Consider the following 10,441-nt stretch of genomic DNA (forward strand, 5'->3'; position numbering starts at 1 on the left):
CCCGCCACGGGACAACTGGGACAAAATAGTGCCAGTTGTCCCGTCACGGGACAACTCAACGGGACTAGTGGGATAGACCCCATCTTTCAGCTCGTCGTCTTAATAAAAATTTAAAAAAATATTTTGATAAGTCAATATAAAAAACCTGTAGAATTAAACATAACGACGACTGTATTTGATATGCAAATATTTTTTTGCGTACGCACTAGAAACGGCAAATATAAAAGTAACTAGGAGAGATATTATTCATTAGGCGAAGTGTTTTCTACAAGAATGAAGGCCTTGTTTGTAAGTATTATTTATTTAATTTGTGATATTATTTTCACTTAGTAGTCGGAGTTGAGTAATATTTTTTCACTTGGCAATATCTGTTTTATTTTGAGTCCTGTGATGGCTAGTATAGAAAACTACATACACTATGTCCAAGACTGATTGTGTCTATGACTTTCACAAAATAATCCTCACAAGTGCTATAAGTCTAACAGATGCTGGTAACTAACTAATATTTGACCAGCTGTTTACAGATCTTAATGATTTAATAATGTCAATTCTAACAGGTAATTTTGTTCCTGATAACACTGATCGCGACGGTTCAAAGCCAATGGCGTCCATGGCCAACAATCCGTCCCTTCTGGCGACAGCCACTTTTCGGATTCCCATGGCGGCCTTTAAGAACGACAACACCTAGGACAGTGAGTAGTACAACTACTGTAGCAAGCACAGAAGACACGTCTAACTACATAATGATAACAGTACAGTCTACAAGCAGAACTACAGAAATGTCTACAGAGGCCTCAACGAGTACTACAACTACAGAAGCAAGTGTAACACAAGATACATCTGCCAGTAGTACTATTGAAACATCGGGAAGTGAATCGCCTCGTGAAAGTAGAGACCTTTCAACAGAAGTGTCGCCTCGGGGTACTTCTAGTACAATAGACTCCACGTACAGTGAATCACCTAGTAGTGTAGGCTCAACGGTAACTCAAGAACCACCTCGAGGTACTGTAGACACTACATTTAGTGAATCACCTAGTAGTGTAGGCTCAACGGTAACTCAAGAACCACCTCGAGGTACTGTAGACACTACATTTAGTGAATCACCTAGTAGTGTAGGCTCAACGGTAACTCAAGAACCACCTCCAGGTACTGTAGACACTACATTTAGTGAATCACCTAGTAGTGTAGGCTCAACGGTAACTCAAGAACCACCTCGAGGTACTGTAGACACTACATTTAGTGAATCACCTAGTAGTGTAGGCTCAACGGTAACTCAAGAACCACCTCGAGGTACTGTAGACACTACATTTAGTGAATCACCTAGTAGTGTAGGCTCAACGGTAACACAAGAACCACCTCGAGGTACTGTAGACACAACATTTAGTGAATCACCTAGTAGTGTAGGCTCAACGGCAACGCAAGAACCACCTCGAGGTACTGTAGACACAACATTCAGTGAATCACCTAGTAGTGTAGGCTCAACGGTGACACAAGAACCACCTCGAGGCACTGTAGACACTACATTCAGTGAATCACCTAGTAGTGTAGGCTCAACGGTAACTCAAGAACCACCTCGAGGTTCTGTAGACACTACATTTAGTGAATCACCTAGTAGTGTAGGCTCAACGGTAACTCAAGAACCACCTCGAGGTACTGTAGACACTACATTTAGTGAATCACCTAGTAGTGTAGGCTCAACGGTAACACAAGAACCACCTCGAGGTACTGTAGACACAACATTTAGTGAATCACCTAGTAGTGTAGGCTCAACGGCAACGCAAGAACCACCTCGAGGTACTGTAGACACTACATTTAGTGAATCACCTAGTAGTGTAGGCTCAACGGTAACGCAAGAACCATCTCGAGGTACTGTAGACACAACATTTAGTGAATCACCTAGTAGTGTAGGCTCAACGGTAACACAAGAACCACCTCGAGGTACTGTAGACACAACATTTAGTGAATCACCTAGTAGTGTAGGCTCAACGGTGACGCAAGAACCACCTCGAGGTACTGTAGACACTACATTCAGTGAATCATCTAGTAGTGTAGGTTCAACGGTAACTCAAGAACCACCTCGAGGTACTGTAGACACAACAGGCAGTGATTCATTTAGTAGCACTGTAGACACGACGGTAACATAATAACCATCTCGAGGTACTATAGAAACGACAGCTACACACCTTTTGGTGTGACGGATCGCCCAGGAACGAAGTTACAATACTGATACTACTTGAGGAAAAATTTGAAAATTACTGAGCTCAATGAAGCAGAAATAATTGTCATTTACAATTATTACAGTAACCTTTAATAAAATAATTGCTAAATTCATTGTTCTTAAAAATTGTGTTGCTAAATCATGTGTGTGTTTAAATTAATAGCCATTTACATGTCTACTGCTGAACAAAGGCCTTATCTCTGTCTTTCGAATTTCCTTGTTTCATGCGATTTTAACGCATTTTTTTGTAATTGTTTTAATTATTAAATACAGTGTTTAATAATGTTTTATTTGTGTAACTACAATAGAAATATGTCGTGAAAAACTGAAGTATATTATTGTACTATTTCTCGGTTTCTAATTTCACATTCGTCGAAAATGTTTGCTTAAAATACAGAAATTACTTTCGTTGAGATAAAAAGTAATTTTACAATTAAAATACCAGCCTTATCTATTTAAAACGTGACTAGCAGAACTGTAAATGTTACGAATAGAGCTAATTTTACTTGAAAATAATAAAAAATTCTTTCAATGTTTTGAAGTACTACTGTGTATTTTTATTTAACTATGTTCATAAGTCTAGCTCTTTCTTAAGTGTCAAAGTACATATTACACTATTTTTATTTATGCATCACGTACAGTATGCATATTGCGTATCACAATTGACAACTAGTGTACGTCAATTTGATGGTCATTAATCAGTACATAGCTGCTCTGACGTAACATCTTAGTCACCATAGTCTAATGAAGAAAATAATATATAGCATAGTGACTTTAATAGTTGTCAACGGAGATACATGACAGCTCTCTTGGACATCAAACTATAATATAAAAACTAAACAAATGAAGTTACAATTTTACGCTACAATAGAGCTCGTCATCACTAACCAATACTTCTAGGAAATCAGATACCTAGTATTACACCGTTCATTATTAATCACTTTCAATCTATGAATATCAAAGTGGGTACTCAAATTCGACCATTCAAAGCAGACATCTAAATGAAAAGCAGTTTCTACATCCATAGTTCGTAATCAGAATATAACCGGGCCTCTGGCGATGAGCGTTATAATAATTTGAAACTACCTCTTCTGTTTAGAAAGCCACTAAACCGGCGAAATTTAGTAAAGGTCTTTACTTAATTGCGGTCAACTACTCTCTAGGTTAAGTTAGGGCTAGTTCTCATTGAACTAAGATAAGAATTTATTTCTTGCAAGTAAATCGAACCCGAAATTCAAGCCGTTTGGCTATCAAACTACAAGAATTAACTTGAAATTAGACCAGTTCCATACGAAACCAGACCAGACCATAAAGAAGATTTATAACCATATTTACGTCATCACAATGCACTTTGCGTAATTGATGCATACCTAGTTCATTAACCACATTTTTGTAATACTTATTTTAATGCCGCAATCATAACTATACTCATATTTCTCGTTATCAATTATTGCTAATATAAGTATTTCAACGTTCATAAAACACTACACAACAATTTCTACCATCTTCTCTAACATTTCAAGCAAAATCTTGGTAGATAACATCGAATTCTCGCCCCAACCTACCCGAGTCCTTACATAGCGATTTAATATTAAACTAGCTGCTTTACTCAAGGCCCGTGGCTGAATTATTTCGCTGGTATTTGCGTATGCTCGCGTTTTGTTTGTGAGATTGATAGTTTTGTATGTTTTGAAATCCCTAGCTTGTTCCGATGGGAGTAAAATGCGTGTTCCATTTATTACACACCTGTTTTACTTATTGCTTGTATTTAGGTGTTTTGTTACTGTTTTTACCTGTATTTTGAAGTATCTAAACAAAAATGTTACTCGTTACTGAGTCCGTTTAAATATTTTACGCCCAAATATCTTTTTCAATATTACAACGAAACGTACAACTCGTACAAATATCAATATGATGCTTATGATTCATGATAGGCTTACAACACGGTTCTTTCAGTATTTTGATACGAGATGAAGCTCAAAAGTTTGCCGCAGTACAGATTTGGTACGTCCGAGCTTAGTCCCTTCCTAGATAGGCATTCGACAACATCGTCTACATTGACCAAGTCTTGTTGCAGTTTTAATGTAGTTTGCATAAAAATTTCATGTTTTTCAAAGAAAATTTACTGTTTCAATTTGAAAAACATAAACAATTTAAAACGACTTGGCTATAAGGCATCTCGTATAATCGAATAGTTAAAACTCCGCTTCACTGCGAAAGTCACTTATTTTCGAAGCAAAACCAATTTCCATTCAATATCGGCTTGGGTGTAAAAAGCCGTGTTTGAAAACTTAAAATCTAATACCATCTACAATTTTAAATCATTTTTTATAGATTTTTCACGACTGGGGCCAATTTAATTTTATCGGAATAACATTATGGAGTGCACAAGTTTGTGAAGCTGTGCAAACTTGCATCTAGATAAAATTTTATGTAGTTTGTTTGCAATGTTGACGCAAATATGTTTTTGAAATATTTTACGGCTTTATTTTGGTAAGCCGATAAGCAATAGGCAATAACCTTTTATTATTGCATAAATAATTTTGAGATTATTTTTTTATTACTATGAAAGCTTTGAACTTTCGGCGCACTTTTTATTATAATAATCACTATGTTTACATTATCTTAAACTTATTATTACTCAGAATAGAAGTAGTTATAAGAAAAAAATAACTGAAATGTAAATCGAATCCAATACTTCGAAATCACCACCGTAACTTAAGATTAGATTAATTTATTTTAGAAACTAAACCCAATTCTGTTAACAACCAATTTCCTTACCACAAATTCTTTAAAAGAAAATTTCAAAAAATACTTGCAGCAACTAGAAAGTATATGAAGGATAACGTTCAAAGCATACAGTCGATGCTTTCAAGTATTCCAATGTTCACTACATCGTTTCTCATTACCACGTGTGCTCTCAAAGAAATGCAGAAATGCACCAAACCGTACCCTATTCGTAAAAATACAAAATCTATTTGATGTTTTTACTAAAGAAAATGCTGTACGAAGGTTCTGTATTTTCTGCTGAAGTTTTAAAAGAATTCTTGTTATTTTTCTGCTTCTGTTAGGTATTGTGTTTTTAAATGTTAAGGTGAACGCTTGTTAAATAGTGATATTGTAACACGTCAAATACACTTGCTATCGATTATTTCTAGAACAATCAAGATGTATTTAAGTTTTGTGGATACACCGAATTCAGACATTGTATCGGTACTTCAATGGGGAGATATCCACTGTATTTTTGTAAAATGAAATAATATATATATTTTTTTTAATTAATTTATTTATTAAAATTTTAATAATTTTTAATTATATGTTTGTAGCAAACAATAAATGAATCCACAATTTCTAATGATCACACATGAATTACATAGTACTATTGTTTTTCCGTAATATGTTTCCTTGCTGGGCAGAAGCCTCCGTTATTTTTTGCAAATCTCACTGCTGTGCCATATGCCACGACGATGCATGAAGGTTCAGCTTATTAAAATATATTCTTACACAAAATTCTTCATTCAATTTTCTCAAATACATTTTCACCAAAACTATTTCTTGCAGAACTCCAAAGTAATACTTCCCACTTCATCTGCGCTTTTCAAACCCTCGCATGCAAGACTCGTTGCTCATTGGCTAAACGCGTGTTTCCTTTTCCTGTTTGTGTGGCTTTGGCTTAAACGAACCTTAAAGCTCCTTCGATTTATTAAATTTTATGTCGGAACGAACCGAATGCCATTGTGGGGCTGACGTCTGAAAAACTTTGATAAATGAAAACGGAGCATTCGCTTGCAATACTGGAAATAATAAGTTGGGAAAAAACTTAGAGGAACCTGTTTTTGCAATACGATCTCAATATTTTCCGGGGAATTTATAAACATACAAACAATGGACGCTGGTTACATAGAGAGTAAAAATAGTGTATTAAGTTGATCATATAAAAATTCGGCCCAATTGGGAGTCAAATCGACGCCTTCCTCATGTATTGGTAGCAGAGCGTTAATATAAGCACGTAACGACGTGTTTAGTTCAGTTATAACCAAAATTCTAGGATTGCGCTCATTAAAACCAAATATTAAAACATGACGTTGAGTCATAAGTTCGGATACCCTCATAAAAGTTTAAAATTTAATATTTTATCCTAATTTCAAAGCTACGTAATGTAATAGAACAACAAAAAGAAATCTATATTTTTAGCCACTTGAATAGCAAAAGGTAAGGTAGGTAACAGTAACACAGGTTAAAAAGAAATAAGACAATGCACAGAAGTATTATAACTTATATCTAAACTATAATGAATAGGAAATTACATCTTAATAAGTAGGAGAATCTTTAAGCCATCACCTAAACCGTTTGACACGTTAATTCAGATTCAGCGTCAATATCTCCAAGATCAGCGTACAAGATTTATCGTTAAAACTTCAAGTAATTTATGTCCGACACCAAGTTAAGGGTTACCAACTTTGAATGTCACTTCGTTATTTGATTTAGTTTCCTGTTTAATAAACTGGTAACACCTTTACTACGACGATGAATACAAGCTGGTAATATTTTAAATCAATTTATAATTTATTCTAAAAAACTAGTTGAAAAATTGTGATAGATAATTTGAAAGATTACACTTAGCTTACTACGGAATGCTCTATTACTAACTATTATTGTTGCTAAAAAGACGTGCAAGTTATATTACTAAAGATTCAGGATTATGGCGCCACCTGTGATCAATTAAGAAAAAATACTTTTCCTTACATCTACGGCAGTTTAGACGCTTTACATGTAAAAATGTAACAGGCTAACCTTCTTATTCATAAAAATATATGAAGTTATGAACAGCTTATAAAAAGTTTTGTTTCTTTTACTCCTTGGCGAACTGAAAAAGAGAAAAAATATTGCAGTAGTTTTTTTACAGTAAATAGTGTGTTTATGAATAAGAGGGTAATAATTCTAATAATATTAACACGCAAGTCTACCAAAAACCATTACAATAATCACAAAACAAAAGCTATATCCGAATAAAACCAGGAACTCCATTACTAAAACCGCAACGAAACTGAAAATTTAACCCGTAAAGCATAACATTATAATTTCAAATTACTACCATCACAATAGGTTTGAATTAGTAATGAGTATTGCCATGACAACGTACCATTGTCTGAGACGTCGAAAGGCTATGATAAGCCCGCATCACTGACGGGCTTAACGTTTGACCGTGCCGGCTGTATGAAGGTGTAGATATAGGTTAATTAGAAGCTCTGAATAGAAAACGTTTGTTCTGGTATGAGCCTTAATATAGTCTTATTTTTGTAGGAATTTACGGATAATTATTCAAAAACTATCATAGACAGTATTTTTTCTCCATGACGATAAAAAAAAACTTAATAATTGTGTATGCATTGTACATACATTTAGAAAAATAATTTTTGGACGAAGGTGAAAGTAGGTACTATAGCTAGACATGTATAACAGACAACCACGATTCTATGTTCATTTTATTGTGCACATGAAATACAGGATGGTTAACGTATCATCATGATAGCAAAACGGCCACAAATAAGTGCATTGAAATAATCCTAGTGTAAAAACTCAGCGCTACTAACAGGAATTTTAAAACAAAAATTTGAAACACCAAGCACTACTTTATTCAATGCGATAATTGAGTCCAGAACCTTGTAAAGATACACAGCTATTGCTTGTAACACGAAAACTAAAAAAAAATACTGATAAACAAAATATACACAAACCTATTTTTCATTACTTTATCAAAAACGTTTCCAATTTCCAACAATTATTGCCTCACAACGTATTAACCTCAATTGAGTCAACCCGGTCGGGTCAGAACCATCAATGTTTTTCTCGTAATCTTCGTCCCGCATCAGCATAGAAATATTCATTAAGTTAATTGTTTAATGAAGTGGAAAGCGATCTTTCATCGGTGGGATAACTTCCCTATAAATGGACTTGCTGACCTAAGTATTGGGGTTATGTCTTAGTTAGGGACGGGAGCGGATCTACTAGAAAACTTTTACAAATATAACATTAGAACAGCTTTTTGTTTAAATGATGTCAATTTTGAAGAAAAAAGAAGCGAAAAATGTTACTTATTCGTTTTATATAAAATAGGTACACAGAAAATCTAATTTACATCTAATTGACATGGATCCCATATTCGCAATAAATCTACACGTATCAAATTTTTAGACTTTTATTTTGCCTTCCAAAAGTAATCGTATTCTGAAATGCTTAATGTCTTAATTTTGCCTAAATAAATACATACAAACAATTATATACAAAATATCACGCCTTTTTCCGAACGTCACTTGGTACGATCTTTACAAATACAATCGAGAACACAAAGCAAGCGAGGCAAAGATTATATCCTGTATTTAAATTCATAAAGTCAGGTTGTCAAATCTGCTACTTCTTCTAACTTGCAAACTTTCCGCCAATACTGCGACCCATCCCAAACTAATCCTCACATCACTACGAAGTTACGATCCGACTGATTGGCCACCGCTGACTGTCAAACGAGATAATACACGCATTTATTTGCACTTAAACCCCTACGTATACCTTTAACCCGACGTGGGTAAACCTTAATTTGGGTAAGGGTAACTAGTAAAGGGTTTGTGTTAATTTTGGGTATTTCTTTGTTAGAAATGTAAAGATTAGAATGTAGTTGTCATTCAAAATGAGCTTATTTTGGTTCTGGCAAAAACTTTAAGCAATTTTGTTGCGTTTATGTACTGTATAATAATCGACATATTTAGTAAAAAATGGTCTGGAAATCTTGTCTAATGTTTATCCCGTGAAATCTATACCTTAATAATTTCGAAACACCTCAAAAACTCTCTTCATCAATATTTTTCGATCTGATTTTGAGTTCTTAGGAGGCTGTAGCACATAGTATCACCGATACATTAATCTCTTAAATAAACTGAACTAACTGCGACGTCATTTGCGTGAGAATATTTTCTGACATTAAAAAAGAAAAAAATAAATACATAACTATGTACATACAAAATTACTTTAGTATTGATTACTGTTAATGAAGAACTCGCGATCACGGTAAAGATTTCATCGCTTTTATCTCCACAACTTGAAGTTTGAAGTATCGGGAAAGCTATCGAGAAGCTCTCATAAAAGTAGTTTAACGTTCCAGTATTTCAAATTGCGACGTAAACTTCTCAAGCTGTAAATTTTTTATTTCTTTTAATTTTATTCGCGAAGAACATTCTTGATATTAACTTAAGTTACTATTGAAGTCCTTTTTTGTATACAATAAATAAAAATGGATCGCAAAACTTCGTAGTTTTTTATTGCTGTTTATTGCTTCCTATAGCAATCAATAGCAAATTAAGGATAACTTATGTTAACTGTTCAGTAGCATAATTCTCTACCACTATCGACTATGGAAAACCAGTTACTCGTCTGAAAATCCTATCAGCGCCTCTAGCGGACGGCGTAGGTACTTTTTTGTAGTATTATAAATGTCAAACTCTCGATACTCGATGGTACCAACTGTACAGAATCGCACTGCTATATTAAATATCACCGCAAAAATCTAATTAAATTCAGTTCAGTAGTTTTTGAGTTTATCGCAAAAAAACAGGCTAAGGACTTTGTTTTATTATGCAGTGCTCTACCTCTACATACTCTGATAGTTTTCAAAATATTTACTCCCAAAATACCTACATCAAAGAGCCTTTATCAACAAAGTAATAAGTTTCATAAAAATACGCTTTACAATGCAACTAGGTTTAACTAACTCCGGCTTAATTACTCTTGGACTACTGACTGACACTTTGACGGTTTAGCACTGCATAATAGTTCGTTAAAATGTTTTCGTTGCGGTTCTGTTACAAATTCAAGAGGTTTGGAATAAGTTTCCAGCTAACGACTGGTTGGTAATTGAGAGTTTATGCCACGGGAATAAATTTTAAGCTGTAGTTTTAAATGCAATTTTGAATGTAGGCAGCTGTTTGGATGATGAGTAAATAAATAGAATGTGTGGTGGAAAAGTTACAAATTGGGTTTAAAAATGTGGACTAGCGGGAATTATGAAAGGAGAGTGTTAATTGAGTTGTGTCTTGAATAAAGAAGATAGTGATATTTATAAATCTTGCCTTCAGCGAGTTTTGATAGCATAGTAAGTTTATTTTACGTATACTAACTAACATTTCTTTATAATTGTCATTAAAAAGTCTCACACGAACAGACTCTTATATG

The 10,441-nt window shown here is 34.2% G+C and overlaps 1 protein-coding gene across 3 annotated transcripts; it reads left to right on the forward strand.

Moving 5' to 3' along the window:
• Nucleotides 1-263: 263 nt before the first annotated feature.
• On the forward strand, nt 264-2,245 carry LOC142976216 (uncharacterized). Of its 3 annotated transcripts, none has more exons than XM_076119495.1 (4): nt 264-288; nt 558-1,392; nt 1,537-2,004; nt 2,077-2,245. In XM_076119495.1, exons 1-4 carry the CDS (start codon nt 274-276, stop codon nt 2,142-2,144), a joined length of 1,386 nt encoding a protein of 461 aa, XP_075975610.1. In that variant the 5' UTR covers nt 264-273; the 3' UTR covers nt 2,145-2,245. The 3 variants fall into 3 exon arrangements, with proteins under 3 accessions (XP_075975610.1, XP_075975611.1, XP_075975609.1); XM_076119496.1 differs by having other exon boundaries at nt 1,537-1,932; XM_076119494.1 differs by having other exon boundaries at nt 1,537-2,245.
• Nucleotides 2,246-10,441: the final 8,196 nt, after the last annotated feature.

Source organism: Anticarsia gemmatalis, chromosome 10, assembly GCF_050436995.1.
Source record: "Anticarsia gemmatalis isolate Benzon Research Colony breed Stoneville strain chromosome 10, ilAntGemm2 primary, whole genome shotgun sequence".
Classification (NCBI taxonomy): Eukaryota; Metazoa; Arthropoda; class Insecta; order Lepidoptera; family Erebidae; genus Anticarsia; species Anticarsia gemmatalis.